Below are 24,110 nucleotides of genomic sequence, written 5' to 3' on the forward strand. Positions count from 1 at the left end.
TACATTAAAAGGGACCGAAGAGTGTAAGAGTGTGTTGTTGCCCCTGACAAGGTCCCATTCTTTACTAGGAAGTATAATCTTAGTTGTCCTTGAGTTCACTTGAATTGAGGTGTTTCTTCTTTTGAAAATATTGTTTTCCAGTTCTTTGGCAGGAGAGGTGATATCTTCCTGTCTTTTTTGATAAGGGGTTCAGATGTTACACTACCCCTCATTTCTTCATTCAGCAGAGGATGGCCTTAGCGCGCTGAAGACCAATTAAGTCATCAGCACTGAAAGACCTAATTTTGTAAGCAGTATAGAAGACGTTGTCTTGTTCTAGCTTTGAAAAAGCCTAAGAATGTCAAATAGAAAAGAGGTACAACTTTAAAAAGGGTTCCAACCTTTTAACAATCACCACTGATGAGAAGCCACACATGCAGACTCCTTTAGATAGTTCAGCTACAGCTACTTTGGCTGAGGTTTACACGGCCAACTTCCGGCAGCTGACTTAGGTCACCTGTCCTTTCAGGGCTGGAATTAGATTGCTGGAGCAAAGGGGAGCTTGCTTTATTAAGTTACTTAAAAATTGGGCTCTCAAAAATGTCACAGCATTGTGACCGGCTTCTAAGAACAGTATCTGTTACCTGTGCACTTGTTCCTTAAACATAATGAATGCACACTTTTGCAAGAAGTTAGTTTATCAATCTATTCAAATTCTACCCAATCTGCAGTAGTTACTATATACTCAAAGCAAATTTTAATGAGGCAGGCACGGGCCAGATTGTATTGGAACGTCAACGAAGTCTAACGACTAAAGCATCAAAAGGCACTACTTGACTTGCACATAATTAATTATGGTAGAAAAACATATTATTTTAAAATACCTTCAAGGTGCCACAGAACATGCCTATTTTAAAGGTTCATCCTTTTCAGCTGTGAGTAATTTTGCTGCGTACTTACCAAAAGTCACAAACCATAAATACTACTTTGTCCCATAAAAGTTATCATTTCCAGGAAAATCCCATGTACTTCCTGCATCCAGTACTTGAGCTACACACACCTCATACAGTCTAAGTGCAGGTCTCGGCTTAGGCACTAATGCTTTGGTCTACCAAACCCACGGGACTGACTGCACTGTGGTATACAAAGTAGAAAATGACAGAAATTTGCAAACTGTGCAGTAAAAAGTATTCAAGAGTGGTGAGTGCATTATGGCAAGAAATCATTTATGTATGATTATTTGCAAGGGCAAAGGTTCAAATTCATTAAGAAAGAAGTAAATTTTATTAAAACATTCTGAATTGGCCGGGTGCGGTGGCTCACGCCTGTAATCCCAGCACTTTGGGAGGCCGAGGCAGGTGGATCACGAGGTCAAGAGATCGAGACCATCCTGGTCAACATGGTGAAACCCCGTCTCTACTAAAAATACAAAAAAATTAGCTGGGCATGGTGGTGCGTGCCTGTAATCCCAGCTACTCAGGAGGCTGAGGCAGGAGAATTGCCTGAACCCAGGAGGCGGAGGTTGTGGTGAGCCGGGGTTCACGCCATTGCACTCCAGCCTGGGTAACAAGAGCGAAACTCCGTCTCAAAAAAAAAAAAAAAAAAAATTCTGAATTATGGTCACAAAAGAGATAGTGTCTTTAATTTTCAAATAACGTGGATCCTTGTAAAAACTATAAAAGATACAGGAAATAGAATGCCAAAAGGTTAATAAGCTCTTCAGTATGTTAGTTATTTTTGAAGCTTTCTGTTTTTCTAATCACTACTTAATATGACCTAGTCACAGATGCTGGCATTGGTGTTTGACTGAAAACCCACTTAGTAACTTCGTAGCCTTACCCCCAGCTTCCATGCTCTTTCTCTCTCAAGAAGGTAAACTGGCAAACGCAGGCCACGCTCGTGTGCCAAGGCACGAAGATTGAAGTAGTATCTGCCACGAATGCTGCCAGGAACGCTGATATTACGATCAATTAGCTCCACGAAGCGCCTTTCCAACTCATTCCTGGGGAAGGAGGAACAACAAAACCAACACAAGACAATGTCAGTTCACTGGGCCATCTTCAAAAACATTATTCTCACGTAAGAACTGTGGTAAAGCCATCCCATGCTCTAGTTTATTCGAATGCATGAAAGAACTGACACTGGACAGAACCCTATTGATCAAAGAAATACAAGAAAGCGTGCAACTTTCCCAGCATTCCTTGAAAACTTAGAAATAACTTATACTGGAAAAGAAACTTGAATGTAAAAAACATGTTAATAAACTTGATTTTCCCACGTGCTTTCAAAGGCATATTCAAATGTAACATGGAGAAAAACAACGTAATCTTAAGAAACATAGCCTTCAGTTTTTTCATTTCTTTGAAAACATGAAAGGACTCAATGGAGTAAAACCCTTATAAATACAAACATGTGGTAAGGTCTTCAGCTGTTACAGTTCCACATGAAGATAAGAACTCATTTCTGAAATAAAACCTATGAATGTATAGCACGTAGAAATGCCTTCATTTACGTGATATTTGCCCAAGACTCATGATAACACACACTGCAGATACACCTTATAAATATAAGAAAACATATAGGACTGGAACCCTAGTCGAATACCAAATACAGAGACGTTTTCAGTTTTAAGAACTTCTTCAACATTTATGTGAAAACTTCCCCTAGAGGGAAATCCTATCAATGTTTGTAAATTGGAAAGCCTGATGCAAAATGATTCTTGTATAATCTTCAAAACTGTACATAAGTAAATGTTATACTACTTCTATTTTGTTTCTCAGTGATTCTTCATTGCAAAGGGTCTTTGTACTAACATTTTGGTTACAGTTTTGCAGATACTCTTTAAAGATTACTATATGAATTTAATAGGCAGTTTCTGTTGTTGTTGCTGTTGTCAGTTAGTAAAATTTTTCTCTATTTAAAAATATCACACTGAGCTACTACAATCGCTCCAAATTCTGTTTTGAAACAAATACAGCCTATGCACGTGGATTCCTATGCACATGTCCAAACAGGGCACAGCTGCTTGCGGTCCATTCTGCATCTAGCACAAGTTTGGGATGAGGAGAGAGGTGACAGCCTCCTCTGCACTCCTACAGTTGAACTTGGGGCTCATTCCTGAGGGTTCCATTGCACAACTCAGACTCCATGCTCACTCCCAAGGCACCACAATAGTGATCAGATGACAGAAATGATGGCTGCCATTTATTTCCTGTCGCTAGTATGGGACAGAAATACTCTTTACATTTCGAATGGTAGAAAGATCAGAGCGAGACATCTTGGCTAAACTAAACTCATTTCATGAAAGTACTTGTCATGGGCCTGGAGTGAGACTGAGAGCCCTCCCAAGTGCTGCTGTGGTTGCATGAGTACCCCAGGAACCTCCTGAATGTGGCGAGCATTGGGTCATGCTCCAGCAACGTTTCTCAGACTGCCTGAGGGGAACACTGGAACTTCTAACTCATCAGCCCAATGATGCAACACTCTGAAGAGGGAGGGGACAGGGGCACAGGGATCTGTGGCTATTCTGTATCTCAAGGTTTCTATAAAACAGATCTTCAGATAAAAGCAGGGAGAACACCAGCAAAAGCAAGTACACAATGTATGACTCAGGGTGAAGCTACACATTTTCCCCAGTCCACAGGCCCCAGACCTGTCAATGGCCAAACAATTATTTCAAAGGCCAGACATGTGCTCCTTACAAAGAGACTGGAACTTGCAGACAGCTTGTAAAAAGCCGTAAGGATATTTACTGTACTATTATGTTCTGGCAGCACACTGGTAAGATATTTGCCAAAAACATTCACCAGAAAAATACTTTTCCATTTATGAGATTATTTACAACAGCAATTTACCAAGACCTACCAATGAACAGTGAAAAATATGAATGGTTGTTCTAAAGCTGGGGAGAAAGAGTATGTGGTATTCATGTCCATTCTTAGTATCTGCACAATGTAACCTTTACAAATATTTCTGAAAGTGTTTAAGTTTATGGGAGCAAATAAAGTACTCAAAAATGGTTACAACGTTCACAAAAACCATACAAACTCACATATCTTCAACCGTAATGCTCTCAAAGAGCCTGCAGTAGTGCTCATGGCACACAGCCACATCATGCCCAACCCTCATGGCAAGAAGAGTGGCTCCGAAGACTATCCTCTTCCAGTTGGTTGGACAAATGTTGATATCAGCATAACTTACAAGTCTTTCGACGTACACCTGCAAAACAGAGGACCGGCCTGTGACTTAGCTGGGTTGGAGTGTTGTGATAAGAACTCTTGTGAAAAACCAGAATACTCCTGCTTTTGACCATAAAGTAAGTGCCTGTTATTCTTATGTTCTACAAAGGCTTTGCTTGACCAGGCCAAGCAAGGGACCATATCACAATCATACATCAAATATTTCTGCTACCTACTCTGCCCAGCAGGGGTAGATTAGGCACATCCAAGGAACAATGAATTGAAGGCAGCAGCTCTCAATCACGACATGCATCAGAACTGCCTGGGGATACAGCGTGGGACTCAGCTTAGATGTAGGCATCTATTCCTGCCCATCAACCAGATGGTTTTGCTACTACTCCCCATTCTAAGCCCTCCACATGCCTTGGATGTGTGCGTACTGTGTGCATGTGTGCACTCAAGTGTGGGAGGAGAAATCAGAAATCCTTCCTGCTGCCTTTCATAGCAATTGTTCTGTGATGAGAAAAGCAATGGCGACATTTTAAGCCATGATGATGACTCAACTCCAATAGTATATTTGCTTTCGTAAGTTTCTCTTACAGTTCTGAGATAATTTCAGAAACCTACCTTTATTTAAAAACAGGACCATGCCACCCTGTTTACAAGATCAATTTCTTTTGTTTCCTTTCTTTTTTTTTTTTTGGAGATGGAGTCTCTCTCTGTCACCCAGGCTGGAATACAGTGGCTTGATCTCTGGTCAAGGCAAACTCTGCCTCCTGAGTTGAAGCAATTCTCCTGCCCGAGCCTCCTGAGTACCTGGGACTACAGGGGCATGTCAGCAAGCCTGGCTAATTTTTGTATTTTTAGTAGAGACAGGGTTTAACCATGTTGGCCAGTCTGCTCTACAAGACCAATTTCTAAAGATGCTTTATAAACAGAAAATAGCTCACCAAACTTCTGATTGCCAAGTCAGCTGTTAGCCTTTTGACTTTAAATAGAGAACGAAGAAATCTGAAAATCAATCTGCGTTGAGGATCATACTGAAAGTAGACCTCCGGAAGCCGTTCTTGCTGAAAGAAGAAAAAATGCAACGTAAGTATCCAGTGAAGAAAAAACCTAAAGTGCTCTTAAAACAGCAGTGTTCACATTTGTGCCCATCGTATCACAATAATTTTGATTAGTGAGATGTCTTTTAGATTTTACAATATGAACAGTGGAATCTTAAAACACCATAATGATTTAATACTCATCAGCATTCACTTAAAGATAATATGAGCTTAGCCTCAGAAAATTATGGTTCTTTTTTACTCTTTCCCCCACATAATTCCATCCAAATGTAAGTTACTTTTAGGCTTTAATGTCTTACCGACCATATGTCATTCTTCTCAACAATAAACTGAGAAAACACAGTTTCCTCTAACCATGAGGCTCTAAGCCTATGCTGTTAAATACAATAATTACTAGCCACATGTGGCTATTATGTACCTGAGGAAGCACATTTTAAAATTTTTACACCATGTAAGTTGATTTAAACTGAAATTATTTTTAACTAGCTTCATAGCTTCTGTGTGAAAAGTACTTACATATTGCTTATTGCAATATGAGTATATGTGATTGTCCTTTAATTGCCTTTTTAAAAGATACATTTTCCATTATTTGGATATTATATTTACTCATACTAGCTCATGTACTGAAGAGAGCTACACATCAGTTCTTATTCCAGCATATTCTTTTTACAGCACTTAAGATGACTAAATGCAATACAAAACGGGGAAGAGGATTTAAAGAAAGATGACTTCGAGTTCAGCATGAAACAAATGCCAGTCTATGATGCAAATACAACTTCAGTAAAAGTGCCACTTACTGTAAATGGGTGTAACCGTTCATCAAAGATGCTCAAAGTTCTATCAGCATCTCTATAAAATAAGAATGTGCATTACTTCAAAAACTGTTCAATATCTTAGTAAACTGTTTAGTGAAATAATGCCTCCTATGTGCTCTGGGGCTTATTTCAGCAAAGCAAACAGTTTTTACAAATTCTTCACCTGGATCCTGACCTGCAGAGGGTTTCCTGACTTCTTCCTCGGCACAACATGTCCTGTGCTATGAATTCTTTTTTATGATAACCAGTCAGAACTGCCTGTAAGTATTGACCCTTAACAGGCAATGACAACAAAGCAAACATATTTTCACTCTTCTAACCACACACTGAAACACAAGAACATTTTACGAAGCAGTGGTGGTGGGCAATAAAGTCTTGAGAACTTCAATAAATCAAAAAGTGATTCAGATTTTCTAACTCTCTTTCTCTCTAGTTCTCTGTAGCATAGTCTCGTGATGTATTTATTTTCTGTTGTTTGAATTAAAAACTCATCTGCCTTATTTTAAAAGAGGTCAGTCTTTGACAAACTTTAAACTTCATAAAACTAATGCACTGTGCTTGTGTAATAAAACCAGTGGTTCTCCAAATGTGCTCTGTGGACCTCTGGGGATCCCCAAGACCCTTTTCCAGAAGGCCTAAGAGGTCACCTCTGTTTCCCTTTCCCTTTCCCTTCCCTTCCCCTTCCTTCCCCTCCCTTCCCTTCTTTGTTTTCCTTTCTTTTTTCTTTCCTTTCCTTGTTTTTTTTTTTTTTTTGAGACAGGGTTTCACTCTTGTTGCCCAGGCGGGAGTGCAATGGTGCAATCTTGGCTCACTGAAACATCCACCTCCCAGGTTCAAGAGATTCTCCTGCCTCAGCCTCCCAAGTAGCTGGGATTACAGGCACCCACCACCATGCCCAGCTAATTTCTGTATTTTTAGTAGAAATGGGCTTTCACCATGTTAACCAGGCTGGTCTTGAACTCCCGACCTCAGGTGATCCGCCTGCCTAACCTCCTAAGGATTACAGGCCTGACCCACCGTGCCCACCCAACACTGTTCTGATAATCATACTAATTCAACCTGAGAAAGCTGATAATAACATTTTTTTAATTATGAAAGTAATACAAAGACACTGCCTGCTTTTTCATAGACACTTGCCATGACTGTATAGAAGCAAAAGTGGGTAAAACTGCTGGTTTCTCAGCCTAAATCAAGGCAGTGGTACCAATTACATTCTATGCTTTATTGTCCATTACAATTTAAAAAGATAGGCTGAAGTACTTAAGAATGTCTTTGATGAAGCAGTAAAAAATGGTGTTACTAAATCTTGACATGTAGCTTTAATATTCTGAATCAGTGGAAAGTTAACAAGAAGTGCTTCTGCTGACTGTAGTACCATTGTGTTAAAAAAAAAAAAGAATTCATGATTTAATTGTGAGCTGAACAATCACTTTTTTCACAGGACATCATTTTTATTTAAAAGTACAACTGGGTCAGTGCAGCAGCTCACGCCTGTAAAATCACAGCACTTTGGGAGGCTAAGGCAGGCAGATCCCTTGAGCTCCTTCAGGAGTTCAAGACCAGCCTGGGCAACATGGCAAAACTCTGTCTCTACCAAAAATACACAAAAATTAGCCAGGCGTGGTGCCACATGGCTGTGGTTCCAGCTACACAGGGGCCTGAGGTGAGAGGACTGCCTGAGCTGAGATCATGCCAGGGCATGCAGCCAAGTGACAGAGTGAGACTTGGTCTAAAAAAAAAAAAGGGCAACTATCATTCTCAAAAATAAATGACATGAGGTTGTCACTTCAAGGAAAATAAGTATTTGTTCCCAATGATAAAATTTAAGCTTTCCTGAGGACTCTGAAAAACTCGTTCTTTCTACTATAGCTTGACAGCTTTTCAATATTTAAAGATATTTTAAAATAAGACTGGTGGTTAAACTAAAAGTAATTTTTGACAAAATAAAACATAAACCAACATATTCCAAATAACTAACGCCTAAGATTATAAATGCAAGTATGGGTGAAAAGAACAATTTACCGTGCAAGAAAGAGGAGTGAGTACTGATGGAATAAATTTAGTAATATGTAAAATGCCACTGTAACTAAGTTAAGAAAGTAGCACTTGTGGAGTTTTGACTTAGCATTAATGAATACCCACAACTGTCTCAGAGCTTTAAAAATACACCTTTTACCAACTACACATTTGCATGTTAGGTCATGTTATTGCCTCGTTATTTATTTATTTTTTTTAAGTTGAGACAGAGTCTCACTCTGTCACCCAGGTTGGTGTGCAATGGCACGATCTCTCTGCTCACTGCAACCTCTGCCTCCTGGGTTCAAGCGATTCTCTTGCCTCAGCCTCCGTAGCAGTTGGGACTATAGGAATGCACCACCACGCCCACCTATGTTTTTGTATTTTTAGTAGAGACGTGTTTTCTCATGGTGATCAAGCTGGTCTCAACCTCCTGTCCTCAACTGATCCGCCTGCCTCGGCCTCCAAAAGTGCTGGGATTACAGGCATGTGCCACCATGCCTAGCCATCTTAAAGTAAATTCTTTAAAGCAAATGGCAAAGAAAGAGCTAGAAAACCCAGCTTTGTTCTACTAAGCTCCACATTAGAGATTTTCAACAATAGAAATACCTGACACACTTTTTACTCAACTTTCCGCTGAAAAAAGTTATTTTTTCTTTTTCTTTTTTTTTTTTTTTTTTCTTTTTTTTTTTTTTTGAGACGGAGTTTCGCTCTTGATACCCAGGCTGGAGCGCAATGGCGCGATCTCGGCTCACCGCAATCTCCGCCTCCTGGGTTCAGGCAATTCTCCTGCCTCAGCCTCCTGAGTAGCTGGGATTACAGGCACGCGCCACCGTGCCCAGCTAATTTTTTGTATTAGTAGAGACGGGGTTTCACCATGTTGACCGGGATGGTCTCGATCTCTTGACCTTGTGATCCACCCGCCTCGGCCTCCCAAAGTGCTGGGATTACAGGCGTGAGCCACCGCGCCCGGCCATTTTTTCTTTTTTTTTAATTTCCAGTTTCCTGATACATGAGAAAAAAGTTATTTTTTCATTAAAAAATTTATGTTAACAATATTGTTCTCAAAGAATACTTTCTGTTGGCAAAACTTGGGTCATGGGTTACTACTGACATCTAGTTGGTACAGGCCATCAATGCTGCTAAGCTTTCTGCAAAGCACAGGACGAAGCATTATTTAGCTCATAATATCAACAGTGGTAAGGCTGTGAAATCTCAGCTAAAAATAGATTTGGAAAAAAAATCTCAATTTTATAGTTCTACAACAGTAAATATCAATATAATCAATATAAACACATACTCTTTGAGATTCCCAATCATTTAAGATTTAAGAGAGTCTTAAGGTCCAAAGAAAACACAAATAATTTGCCTCGATATTTTAGTCGGCACAATACAGCTTATGATGTCTAGACCTGTGACCTAACACTGAGCTTGACAGCTTGCAAAGTAATTAGCTAGAATAACAAGACAGGTTTTTAAAAAGCTCACCTTTGCTTGATATGATAATATATCTGCAAGGCCACACTGTGGAAGGAAAAACATTCATCAAAATAGATGTTATCACTGGTTAGGCCTGAAGACATATTTTTAAAAGGGTGCAGAGGAAACTCTCCTAGTGGCCCTGAAATTAAAATCTTCTGGTTCAGAACAGTACCATAAGGGCACTTTCTTGTTTTCATTTCTTGGCTTTCAGCAAAAACGTGAGAACCAAAATGCAAAGCAATATGCTGTCAGAAGACGTGTTTCTATTGATTATTATAATACATAAATAATAACATATTTCCCTTATATGCTCTTCTACCCACAAAACCTTTCATCGCGTGCAATTTATTTTATGTATGTATTTATTTTTTGACCCAGAGTATCACTCTGTTGCCCAGACTGATCTTGGCTCACCACAACCTCCACCTCCAGGGTTCAAGCAATTCTCATGCCTCAGCCTCCCAAGTAGCTGAGACTACAGGTTTCCACCACTATGCCCGGATAATTTTTATATTTTTAGTAGGGACAGGGTTTCGCCATGATGGTCAGGTTGGTCTCAAACTCCTGGCCTCAACTGATCACCCTGCCTCAGCTTCCCAAATTGCTGGGATTATAGGCGTGAGCCGCCACACCCAGCCTCATGCAATTTATATCTCTGTGTACATATGCTTAAATTTCAGCCACACAGTAGTGGTTTTTTTTTTTAAGATGTTAGGCCCTGCATTTTAGTTTAGTTCACTATCTCCTACCCACCCATTTCTGTATTATGATTTCCCTAAAAATGTTTCACATAATGAAAGTGCTTTCTAACAAATAAAAGTTGTTTGAAATCTCTGTTACAAAATTATTAGAAAATAGATTAGTGAACATAAGCTCACATGACATCAATGATAGGTACAGCAATCCTAAAATAAGCAGTGCTAACAAGGTAGTGTGTAATATCAGTGGCAGGTACCTTCAGTTAGTTTAACTGAAATATTTATGAACAGATACAACTCTTCAGATATATGTAACTGTATTTCTAAGTTACCCACAGATGCTGTGTATCACAAAACAAGAGCATCTCTTAGATAAGTTATGTGCTTCCATTTGCCCTCAGCATATAGAATGAGGCTCAAAATAACTGAGGGAAGGCAAATCTCAATTTTAGTCATAGGTCTGTATAATATTAGCACTTTTCAAAAAGCCTGCAACATTAGCATTTAAGCATTTAAAACTACTTCAAGTAGTTTTCATCTCTGAAATCATTTTTTATTTTTGGAGACGGAGTCTTGCACCTTCACCCAGGCTGGAGTGCAACGGCAGAATCTCAGCTCACTGCAACCTCTGACTCCTGGGTTCATGAGATTCTCCTGACTCAGCCTCCTGAGTAGCTGAAATTACAGGCGTTTGTCACCACGCCCAGCTAATTTTTTGTATTTTTAGTAGAGACAGGGTTTCACTATGTTGGCCAGACTGGTCTCCAACTCCTGACTTCATGATCCACCCACCTTGGCCTCCCAAAGTGCTGGGATTACAGGTATAAGACACCGCACCCGGCCTTGAAATAATTTTACAATCACAGAATGTGAAGGTATATGCTGGAAAGGACCAATGACCATACATGACATTTAATCAAACACTCATTTCACAGATCAGGGAAATAGATCTTAAAAAACTGACGTGCCCAAGGTCCCACCAAATAGGAGCAGTTTCTCATCCTAAACTCAAATTAGGCAGTGGCTCTCAAATTTTGCTGCACATTAAAATCACCTGAGAAGCTTCAACAATTGCCTCATTTGAAACATGAGATGTTTTGATTTAATTAGCATTGGATATAACTTTGGACATCGTGGGTTGTTGTTAAAAGTTTCCCAGGTGATTTCAATGCATAGGAAAATTTGGAATGATTGAGTTGGGGTGCAAATCAGAATCTTATGGCATACTTTTTCTTTACATGAAGATGCCTCACATAGATCCCTATTTTCCTAAAAGGCTTCTCAGTGCCTAGAGATAGAGGGAAAGTGGAGATGGGAAGATGCATGTGTTTGCAGACACATATTTTGAAGAAAAACTTTGCAAAAGTGATCCCAGTGAGTTCCATCTATCCCATTGATAACAGTGCACTACTAACTCATGATATTTTCCAAAATCTTTTCTTGAAGCCAATCTGCCCTATTAATTTGCTCAATAAACCTATATTTCACCAATAGCAAATATTCTAAAAAAAAATTTTAACTTGCTGATGGCAAGTTAAAACTTACTTTACTTTTGAAAGTAGACTTCTAAAAATTAGAATAATGAGGGAAAAAGCATGAAATTTCTTTGAGCAAGATTAACCTTAAAAGCTACTTTTGAATGGTAGGCTAACACATCAAAATCTTTTGAATTCAAAAGAAACCAGGGACTCGTGATGTGGTGATCCCAGCACTTTGGAAGGCCGAGGTGGGTGGATCACCTGAGGTCGGGAGTTCGAGACGAGCCTGACCAACATGGAGAAACTCTGTCTCTACTAAAAAAAATAATAATAATACAAAATCAGCCAGGCATGGTGGTGCATGCCTGTAATCTCAGCTACTCAGGAGGCTGAGGCAGGAGAAACGCTTGAACATGGGAGATTGCAGTGAGCTGAGGTAGCGCCATTGCACTCCACCCTAGGCAACAAGAGCAAAACTCCGTCTCAAAAATAAATAATAAATAAAAAGACTGACTAGACTTGGCTGACTACAGACATTTAGTGATTACTCAATAGGTCCCAAAGCTCAGAACCTGAGACAGAGTTTGAGTCCAGTTTTTGCTGAAACACAATTTCATCTCAACTATTGTTAAAAGGGAGAGAGGAAAGTGGCATTATTACAAGTGTAAACTTGCAATTTTTAATTAAAGTAAAAGTTACTGACAATCAAATTAGCTAAAAAGGCTAGTGCATTCTAAACAAAATTGTTTATAAGCTAAGTAGTTATGTTTCTAGAATTAAAAGTAAAATTAAAAATAAAGACATTAATATTCTAAATTAGCACTTTCCAAACTCTGTTCTAAAAATCAACACTCATGACCCAAGGAGATGATAATAATGTACACTGGACAGCCCCTGTGGTGTTGGTGTTGGTGGCTGTTCCTTTTAAAATAAACTTCATCTCAGGGTGCTCTCAAAGTGCATCTTTGTGGCCCATGAGGTGCTCATGCACAATGGGAGAAATTCAAATGCAGATACACTGTGGTGCCAGAAGAGAAAAAGCTATTCCTTCCTCCAAGACTAATGTCCAAAGTAGTACATGTTGATTTAGGCCTGCAACTTATTAAACAAACTAATTCTTCACACACAAAAAAAATTCAATAAAGGGAACCTATCCTTCTCACTGCACTCAACATTGCCTTAAGGTTTAATAAAGGCATCAAATAAATAGCTACACTTTTTCTGAAATTTCTTACTTGCTAACTGATTTTTCCTTCCACCACGATGTCTGAGATTAAAAGAGAAATTGATATTTAATATTTAGAATCTGGATATCAGTATATAGTTGACTCCAATTTCTTGAAAGTGATTGAAGAGGACAACCAAATGGCTGAAATAATTTTAGAATAAAGGAGTCTGTCCCTTGGCAGTACAGTTGTACTCACGAGTTTACTGTCAGTGAAGGATGAGGGCAGCTGGCTGTGCTGTCATCAATGAATATGGTGGAGCATGAACTATATAATTGCGGTAAATGCCCAGTAGATACCTGAAGAGGAAGGGAAGTATATGGTAAACTTATCAAAGTGTATTTTTTTCTCAGTTAAAATGTCAAATGACAAAGCACTAAGATATTCCTTACACTCCATGAACCGCCTGAGTGTGGTATCGTGTGCACTCTACAGAAAACCCGTTGGAGGCTGTTAACTTCCAGAGATGATGTTTGAGATATGGATTATAAAATGCTCCTCTTAATATGGTACCTGTCACCAAACCTAACAAGGATTTTATGAATAAGATTTCACTGTTTTCAGCAGCTGAGAATTTCTACTATTTACTTACTACAATAAAATGTAACCTATTAAATAATACTGGTACAGGAGCATTTCATTGCAATGAATATAAAACTAATGCATTTACTGAGTTACTAGTCCTAAATGTATTATTTCAGGTGATAATTGTGACAAAATAGGTGTTTCAGATTCAGAGGCTCTGTGTGCCAGGGCTGCTGGGCTACCAAGTGAGGAAGCCATAGGTTCCTCTAGTCCTGTTTTCTTATGTGGAGGATAAAAAAAGTATCACTTAAATATTCTCTCACACCCTGAAAACAGATGACAACTTAAAAATTTAACTTTTCCTTCATGTTTAAATGAGACTGCCATCACATGACTCAAATGAGACTCCCAGAAAACTTACCATTCATTTCAAAACTTGATTAATTTCATTCTATAAATCATGTGACCTGCACCTAGGCATTTTCCTGCTATACCCCTGCTCTCTGCCTACTGCCTTTCTCTTTCCTGGTTTCAGCAAACTTGACTCCATCTACCCTCTTGGATTGATCTCTTTGACAGCAGCCACACCAAAAACGGTTTCTTTGCACACTGATTAGTCAAATTCACCACTGATTACAAGATACTAAAATTTTTTTATTTGCATACGTTTTAGAGGGAACAGGTGGCATTTGGTTACAAAAGCAAGTTCTTCAGTGATGATCTGTGAGATTTTGGTGTACCCATCACCCGAGCAAGGAAATACTGGCAGAGTATTCCCCTCATGAGAAAGTATGCCACGCCATAAGAGTAAGGGAAGGTTCTTACTCTTCCTATCTCTAGCTGCTGAGCACAGAATTTTGAATAAATCAAAAACTTCAACAAGTGTCTGACAAATTCATTCAGTCTTACTACATTTAATTACACCAAAAACACTACTAACAGTTTACTGTTTATAGGTATTATTTAAGGTAATCACAAAAAGAAACAAATCATCTAACTTCAGTCAGCATAAATCAGAGTGTGAAATTTTATGATCTTTAACAAGAAATAGAAGGGGTTACATAGAAGTTTAGTAACAAAAACTAGAAAATGATGACACCTGTAATTTAGTGAGTCAAACCAAAGGCTTACCATCAAAGGTCCAGTATCCATTGGATGCCGATGCCCAGCCACTGACTTCTTCCACTGTACCCGCTCCCTCTGATTTTAACCCATGAAAAATACTAAGGTTGTTTTCCTTGTCAAGGTCTTTCACCTCCTCGGTTAGGTCCTTTCCTAAGTATTTTATTTTACTTTTGCAGCTATTATAAAAGGGGCTGAGTTCTTGGTCTGATTCTCAGCGTGGTTGCTGTTAGGGTATAACAGAGCTACTGATTTGTGTACGTTAATTTCATCTCCTGAAACTTTGTTAAATTCATGTATCAGTTCCAGGAGCTTTTTGGAGGAGTCGTCAGGGTTTTCTAGGTATACAATCATATCATCGACAAACAGCAACAGTTTGAATTCCTATTTACTGATGTGGATGCCCTTTCTTTCTTTCTCTTGTGTGACTGCTCTGTCTAGGTCTTCCAGTATTACAGTGAACAGAAGTGGTGAGAGAGTGGGGCATCCTTGTCTTGTTCCAGTTCTCAAGGGGAATGCATTCAACTTTTCCCCATTCAGTATTATGTTGGCTGTGGATTTCTCATAGATGGCTTTTATTACATTGAGCTATGATCCTTGTATGCCAATTTTGCTGAGAGTTTTAATCATAAAAGGAGGCTAGATTTTGTCAAATGCTTTTTCTGCATCTATTGAGACAATCACGTGATTTTTGTTTTGAATTCTGTTTATGTGGCGTATCACATTTATTGACCTGTGTATGTTAAATCATGCTTGCATCCCTTGTATAGAACCCATTTCATCATGGTGGATTATCTTTTTCACATGCTGGTGGGAACTACAAACATTGCTGAATGAAATCACGGACACAAACAAATGGAAAGACATACCATGCTCATGAATGGATAGAATGCATATTGTGAAAATGACCATACTGCCAAAAGCAATCTACAAATTCAATGAAATTCCCATCAAAATACCACCATCCTTCTTCACAGAACTAGGAAAAAAAAAAAAAAAAAATCCTAAACTCATATGGGACCAAACAAGACCCCACATAGCCAAAACAAAATTATGCAAAAACAACAAATCTCGAGGCATCACCTAACCTGATTTCAAACTATACTATTAAACGCCATAGTCACCAAAACAGCATGGAACTGGTATAAAAGCAGGCACATACACCAATGAAACAGAACAGAGAACCCAGAAATTAACCCAAATACCTATAGCCAACTGATCTTCAACAAAGCCAACTAAAACATTAAGTGAAACAAGTAAACCTTAGTCAACCAATGGTGCTGGGATCACTGGCAAGCCACATGCAGGAGAATGAAACTGGATCCTCAACTCTCACCTTACACAAAAATCAACTCGAGCTGGATCAAGGACATAAATCTATGACCTAAAACCACAGAAATTCTAGATGATAACATTGGAAATACCCTTCTTGACCCTGGCTTAGGCAAAGACTTCATCACCAAGAATTCAAAAGCAAATGCAACAAAAATGAACAAGTGAGACTTAACTAAAGAGCTTCTGCACAGGGAAAGGAACAATCAGTAGAGTAAACAGACAACCCACAGAGTGGGAGAAAGTCTTCCCAGTCTATACATCTGACCAAGGGCTATTATCCAGAATCTACAAGGAACTCCAGCAAATTACAATTGACAAATTACAATTACAAAATATGGAACCAGCCCAAATGCCCATCAATCAACAAGTGAATAAAGAAACTGTGATATACATATACATACATACATACATATATATATATATTTATGATGGAATACCACTCAGCCATAATATTGAATACATTCATGGCATTCCATTCCCAGCAACCTGGATAAAACTGGAGACTGTTATTCTAAGTGAAGTCACTCAGGAATGGAAAACTAAACATTGCATGTTCTCATTCATATGTGGGAGCTAAGCGATGATGATGCAAAGGCATAAGAATGATACAGTGGACTTTGGAGACTCGGGGAAACTCTGGGAAAGGGGTGGGGGATAAAAGGCTACAAATCAGGTTCAGTGGATACTGCTCAGGTGATGGGTGCACCAAAATCTCACAAATCATCACTAAAGAGCTTACTCAGGTAACCAAATACCACCTGTTCCTCCAAAAAGAAGTGAAAAATAAACAAACTACAGCATTCTTCTCAGCAAACATAAAAAAAATAAAATAAAAGCTAACGGTTATATTTTTTTCTCTGCTTTTTGGCAGAACAAATTTCAGGTATGTTTTTAAACAATTAGTAACTCTTTTCCTTTTTCTGAGATAGGGTCTCACTTTGTTGCCCAGGCTGGAGGGCAGTGGTGCAATGATAGTTAACTGCAGCCTCAAACTCCTGAGCTCAAGCAATCCTTTGCCTCAGCCACCTCAGTAGGTAAAACTAAAGGCATAAGCCACCATGCCTGGCTAATTTCTTAGTTCACCTTTTTGAGGAGATGAGCTCTTGCTATGCCGACCAGGCTAAAAATAAACAAATCTTAATTAACTGAAATATTTCTAACACAGTGAGCATTCATGAAAACAGCTCCATCTATGTTGTCAAGTAATGGGATAATATGACAGTGTATAAAGTTTGAATGAAAATATTAAACAAGGCTTTAGAAGAAAACTGTAATATGCTTATTATAGATACATCACTCAAGAATTGTCTTGGTAAATATCATTAATGATATTGAAATTAAACTTTGATTTACACTGAAATATAGGTCTTAAAAAAATAAGAAAAAAGAAAAACAGAAAAACAAAGTGACTGGAACAGAAGTGAGCAGTCTGTCTTGCAGAGCTAAAGGCAGGCTGTGAATTTCAAGGCAAACAGCACTTTGAAAAGTAGGGTGAAATATAAAAAGGAGGGCAAAAGCCATCAAGGTCAGTTGAAAATCTGTGATTAGAGCCCCAAGTCCACTTGTTCTCCCATCTGATAAGAAACTTAGATGTGTGTTCCCTGAATACACCAAACCTGAGAATTTCTGCCTCACGGCTACCATGGCCTAAACCTGAGATAGAAACAAAACTGTACACCAAAAATGGAACTCCAACTTTCTTCCCTAACTCTGCTTTTGGAAAGCAAGTAGCCACGCTTTTACTTCCCAGGCAGAGACTTGGGAGATCCTTCTCAAGAAACTGAACTGTCTCGAATAAAAAGATCCCCAGATAATAAAATGAAAAGCTAGTTTGGCTTCCAAGACCTCACACTGGTGCCATCAGTTAACACAAGTCATGCTTTCAAATCAAGTAAGCCAGGGACCACCACACATTGGAGAAAAGCCTCCAACAAGAGAGACTGAAATAACAACAAAAAAAAAATTTCACGGGACCAGTCAAAATCAGGAGCAAAACTTTAGAAAAATCTTAAAACACCCTAAAAACTATAAAAATTCAATAGACATAGTAGAGGATAAACTGACAGAATATCCCAGAAGTAGAATAAAAAGACAAACTGAAAAAAACAGAAGGGGAAATATTTAAAACCAATGCAGACATACTCGTCTAAGCAGTCTAGTGTCTGAGTAACAAGACTGCCCGCAACAAAGTAACAGAGAACATAAAAACATTCTCGGAAAGAGACAGTCTGCAGACTTAGTAGCCTCAATAAAATGAAAAGATTCCCCACCAAGATGTTATGATGAAATTTTGGAATCTCAGAGACAGGAAAGCTCCTAAACAGCTTCAACAGATACATAAAACACAGTTAGAAACAATGTATCACGTGACGGCAACAGATTCAAGAACAACACTGTGATGAGAGCACAATTGCAGAATATTTTCAGAAGCGTAACATTTAGATTCAACCTAGAAGTTGACTCTGTATCAAGAAGGAAGGATTTTAAGACTGGCCAGATCTCTAAACATCTCTGTCCGGGAAAACGTGCTCAAGTACAACTAGAAAGGATAACAGGACAGAAGAAAACACAGAATCTAGGACTCAGGCGATCCCACACAAGCCGGCAGTTATGTGAGACCAAAAAGACTTTAAAGAGATAGCACAGAAAAGCAGACATCGAGCCTATCTAGGGAAAGCCGCTCTATATTGAACTAGAATGACAAAAGGCCAAAGACAGTTGCCCACCCCCTACCAAAAAAAAAAAAAAAGAGGAACAGATATGTTTTAGCAGATGGGAAATATATTTGAAAGGCATGTGATAAATGCTACAGCACTTGGGCGAGAAAACAGCTGGTAGAAAACAGGCCAATGAATATAGTCAGAAAATTAGCTTCATGCTAAAAAATAATGGATGTGAAATGTCAATTATATGTAAAATATAATTTAATCATAATGATTAAAATTATTTAACAAAGTGACAGACCACCCTGAGGCTACTTACTGCTGGATAAACCAGCATAGGCTAGGAAAAAAGAGATGATCCAGAAGAAGTGCAGAAGTGCTCAAATTTCAAAACTGTTTCAGAGAACAAACGAAGGAACATGTAATGCAGAGACACAGTGAAAACACCATATGATTTAGCCGTGAATAATATTGGGATAGACATAATCGTGTCAATGTTACTGATTGAATTAAAAAGTGTGCTACAATTGAAAGAAACAGAGGGAGAAAAATAAGGTCATGGCTAGCAAGGAAGATATGCTTTCACCTGCTGTGACAGAGGGTCAACAGACCATACTGACAATTAACTTAGCTCTTCTATTTTTGTTATTTCATGAAAGATAAGATTAAATATTTAAAGCAGATCTTGATAGCACAACAAGACTACTGAAATTTAACTTAAATGTCAGAAATCCTTAAAAGGTGGGCACACTAAGCTCAAGACTTTCCTGGATAAATTGGATACAAATCAAGAGATTCCTTTAAATTTAAAGGAATTAAACCCAATTAATAATAAATAAAGGAATATAAACCCAATTCTAATTTAAACGAATCCAGAGATACTTGTACATCAAACTGTCAATCTTTCACCGTTATTAGTGTGTACTTACATGGTTTGCATAGCTGCTTTGTCTTTTTTCGTGCACTAAGAATGAAAAAATAAACTGGTCACTTCTCACACAAATAATATAAAGTAAAAGTAGTTGTTAACATCTTACTGACTACTCCCATATGAAATGAGATAAAATTCCATTTCAAAAAATGATTTTCAACAATTTATAATTTAAACTATCTGGCATGATAAATCTCATAAAGTAAAACCTAAAAACTTCGATTTACTTTTTGACCTAGTTTACTTTTCGTTTTTGTTACATATGAATGAAACAATACTCATGTACAAAAGAAAAGGGCAAAAAATTAGGCCAGATGAAACATTTAGCTAATAAAAAAGTTTACCTGCTGCATATATGAGCCACGATCCATTAGTATTCTCCCATTTTGCATTTACACATAGCTTAATTACCAGAATCTAAGAGCTGACAGCTCTAAGACCTACTTCCTGGCCAGGCACCTATCTCTAGATGCACCAGACTCCCTCTAAGCATGTCCAGCCACACTTACTGGTCATCTACTAACATGGAATAGCTTTTCTTTTTCCTGCTTCCATGCTTTCTAGGTGTGAGAAGCCCATGGCTCTGAATGGAACTGGGAAATACAATTCTTATTTGGTTTGGATATGTTTCCCCCTCCAAATCTCATGTTAAAATGTGACCCTTCATCTTGGAGATAGGGCCTAGTGAGAGGTGTTTGGGTAATGATGGTAGATTCCTTACGAATGGCTTGGTGCCATCCCCAGAGTAAGAAGCAAACTCTCATCCTGGTAGTTTCAAAGAGCGTGGCACCTTCCCCCTACCCCCGCCCCACCCTCTCGCAGTGTGGAAGCACCTGCTTCCCCTTTGCCCTCCATCATGATTGTGAGCTTGCGGAGGCCCTCACCAGAAGCAAATGCTGAAGCCATGCTTGTACAACCTGAACATCTATGAGCCAATTAAACCTCTTTTTCTTATAAATTACTCAGCCTTAGGTAAATCTTTATAGTAATGCAAAAATGAACACAAATTCTAGCCAGAAATAACCAACTCAAGACAGGTGAAGTCTACTCAAATTACAAAAACAAAAGTTACAAACTGCCGTATCTGACTGTGCTGCATTACAGTAAATAACATTCACATATGATTACAGATCCTCACTTGTATTCCTGCTGCTTAAATCAACTGGAAAACCTGGCTGTGTGTGGCTTCTTAGCAAACAAGCCAGGATTTCACATAACATTAAGGAAAACAAGCAGGAGTAGACTGTGTTTAAATTTACATCACATCAAATGAAAAGGTTAAGAACTTAAAAGTTTCAAAAACATAAACATGGATTTGATAAACACATGTGGTCAGAGGACTGTGTCAGAGGAGGCCAAAATCACAGATTCAATCCCTGACAACGAACAACTATGTTTTGTTATTTATTTTAATGAAAACCAAGCTGAAGCCTAAGTTCTATCATTCATCTTTAAAATGTACTCTTTGGAGCATGGGAAAAGGGACAAAGAATTATACATAAAGATAAATCTAAGACTCCTCCATCACATGACAAATTGTGTTGATAAAAAGATGGTAAAATGTTTAAACAAAAAGTTTACATGTTTTCACTAACATAGTAACAACTAAAGGAAAGTATATCACATGTTAAAATAACAACTGAATATGAAAAATTTAAACCAATATGAGTTTTTCTAAATACTTTCTATAATACATCTGATCAAACAAGAGTTTTCACTCTTTCTTGGCAGAAAAAACAACGTTGTCTCACCATCTGTTTGAGATTTCCTTGCTTCTGGATGGTCAGAAGGGGTGGACTCCAAAGCCCTACCTATAGAGGGAGAAAAGAAAAAAGATGTGATCACTTATAACAGTTTATCAACTTGTTTCTTCGACTGCTGTATTTAGGCCATTTAACTACCTCTACCTTTATTCTTATCCATTGAAATGAATGTATAGACATAAGATGGAGCCAGACAAGATGGCACATGCCTGTCGTCCCAGCTACTCAGAAGGCTGAGATAAGAAAATCCCTTGAATCCAGGTCAGGAATTTGAGGCCAGCATGAGTAACACAGTGAGACCCTCCTTTATTTAACAACAACAACAACAAAAAAAAAAATGAAGAGGTAACTGTTCCCTTTGAGTTGTGTAAAATCAACTTTGCATAAAATACATCAAGATGGCAGTATGTTTTAAAAGACAGGTCTATTTTATAGGCAAAATAAAAGACACACATTCTGAAGTTTTAAAAATTTTTAAAAAGTCAATTCAACATGTATGTCACTTCCATGTCATTCTGAAGACACAGAACCTTAGTTCTGTTGAGTAGCTGTCTTCCATAGTCATGTGAGAGCCCTGTATCTTCATTTCTTCATTAGCAATACATACGGAAAACATACACAGGCCTTATTTGTATTGGAAAGGGCCAAATGAGACATACATAAACTGTGTCATAATCCTAATGAATAACAACAAAGAGCCTTGTTTTTGGGCTCTCATCCAACACTACCCATCTATCAACCAGAGTATAAGTTTACACAAGTACTTACGTGCTTTGTGCATAAAGGTATAATAAATTCATTCACATAATGTATTCGTTTATGCTAAAGGAAATCCTTAAATATCTTGAAAGGTGAGTATAGTACTTCCAAGTTACAAAGTCGCTTTCATCATGAGTCTTAGTTATCCTACCTCTTAAAAAATTGAGAGCCCAAAGTTTCAATAGAAAAGCTGTAAGACATTTTCTCTACAGTAATGAAATCTCTGGCATTTAAATGACACCAATGAGCCAACTGGATTTAATATCTTTGTGATACAATGTTTTCTATTTTACAAATTCTAATTTTTACTCAAGAACCATATTGTCACCCAGAATTATTTTTACTTAGATTCCTATCTTTGCAAAATTTGACAGGCAAGCCAACAGATTGTTTTCTCTTTTTGACCCCCTCCCAGGTCCCTGCCTCTCCCAGCAGTGTAGAGACTGAAAAACTTCAACTTTCTTATCTTTGAACAAGATGCTATTATCAGGAGGGGGAAGGAAAAAGGGAAAGCCATGGCAATAAACACTCTTACCCAGGCAAGGTCTGGCATTTTAACCCTCAATCTTTATCTTACACATTAAAAGCCTACATTGACATTTCATGTCTTTTGAAAGTTTTGACCACAAACCATCCCCACCTCTGTTTTAGAATAAGGAGGAAAATAAAGTCTGTTAAGTCACCAGAATAAACCTGGAGACACATTTTGTGTTACAGTAAGAATTTTAAAGTAATCAGAGCCTCATGGGTAAACTGCTTTGGGGAAACCCCCCACACACACACACACCCATTTTTCTGCAGCCCTGGCTGTGACATTTCATACCTTTCACAATTACTTTAAGTACCTTCCATTTTCTTTTCTTCTGTGATAAAATTACGGTTAGAAGAAACTAAGCAGCTTCTATTAAGGTGACTTACAGCAGCCCATTAAGAATACCATATAGTCTCTCACATGGCAACCTCCAATCTGATTTTAAGAAATCCCCAAATATTTGAATACGAATTTTCCTGAGATTTAGCTACCTTAATACAGGGAAAAAAATAGGCACTTATCTGGATCCTCCACTTAGGTACCATCTGGATAGGTACAAAGAAAGAACAAGATGGGTACTGGAAAGTTGGGATGTTTGAGTTTTTATTGAGAAAAGGGACAGAATATTTCAAAGAAGACTTATCAAAGAGCCACAGGATAATAAATAGAGCTACAGACAAGAAGAGCCATGAATAAATGCTCCCATGCCAGCCTGAGAGAATGAGATGAGGGAGGAAGAACTGGGCATTTGGGAGGGGAGGAGAAAAGAAACTGAGTGGACTCTGTGGAGAAAGACTAAGTGGTGGGAATGGGAATGCAAAGCAGAGCCAGCCTTTGTTCCTGGCCAGCCCTGGGAAAGCTGGCTACAAGCAGAAAGGAGCTTTAAGTGGGGATGCCTCCCAGGGGACCCTGGGGACAGCAGCAGCCAGAGTTGTGCCAAGGGCACAGGTTCCCCTCCTTACCTTCAGGCATCTCCCGGTCATGGACGTGGTGCACGTGGAGGTCCTTGCCAGCTTCAAAAGTCACTTCAGCAGGGGCTACAATGGGACTCACTGGTGCTCCTGCCATCCTGTCCCCAGCTGCTGCCCTATAGATCTTAGACTTACGGTGAGAAACTGGCCCCCGGTGCTGGTCCACCTTGGGGCGCACACAACAGCTCAGTATATTCCCCATGAGCACCTCTACTCCTGTCTGCCACCACCTGTGCTTCTGCTCACAGTGGTGGCCACACACTCCCGCTGCCCTAGGCTGAGGCTATGCCGCACTTGCAGAGATGGTATCGCCCGCTGCTCGCCTGCCCACCCCACAGCCTGGCCCCAGCTGGGACTCGGGCCAAGGCCTGCCCCTGCCACCTCCTCTGAGTTGACCTGTCTAGGAAGGTGAAGACCAGCCAGCTTATTTAATAGGTTGTGAACCCAACGAGCGCTGAGAGACCGCAACAACTGCCTGAAGAGAGTAAAGACAGAGGAGCTCCTCCTCCTTCTGCAGTTACCTACAGACTGAAGCCCACTGGCCCAGGTCGGAACCCAGGCACGTGACTC

The 24,110-nt window shown here is 39.0% G+C and overlaps 1 protein-coding gene across 2 annotated transcripts; it reads right to left on the reverse strand.

Annotated features, from left to right (window-relative positions):
• Window positions 1-872: 872 nt before the first annotated feature.
• On the reverse strand, window positions 873-23,902 carry LOC135278072 (cyclin-Y-like protein 2). Of its 2 annotated transcripts, XM_064384690.1 has the most exons (8): window positions 23,532-23,902; window positions 19,514-19,548; window positions 13,138-13,238; window positions 9,544-9,579; window positions 6,022-6,073; window positions 5,108-5,227; window positions 4,031-4,197; window positions 873-1,981 (listed from the first exon to the last, which is right to left on the reverse strand). In XM_064384690.1, the coding sequence occupies exons 1-8, from the start codon at window positions 23,740-23,742 to the stop codon at window positions 1,798-1,800; spliced, it is 906 nt and encodes a 301-aa protein (XP_064240760.1). In that variant the 5' UTR covers window positions 23,743-23,902; the 3' UTR covers window positions 873-1,797. The 2 variants fall into 2 exon arrangements, with proteins under 2 accessions (XP_064240760.1, XP_064240761.1); XM_064384691.1 differs by lacking the exon at window positions 9,544-9,579.
• Between the last annotated feature and the right edge of the window lie 208 nt (window positions 23,903-24,110).

The sequence above is a fragment of the Aotus nancymaae genome, unplaced genomic scaffold (assembly GCF_030222135.1).
Source record: "Aotus nancymaae isolate 86718 unplaced genomic scaffold, 86718_ANA_hifiasm-v0.15.2.pri h1tg000036l, whole genome shotgun sequence".
Lineage (NCBI taxonomy): Eukaryota > Metazoa > Chordata > Mammalia > Primates > Aotidae > Aotus > Aotus nancymaae.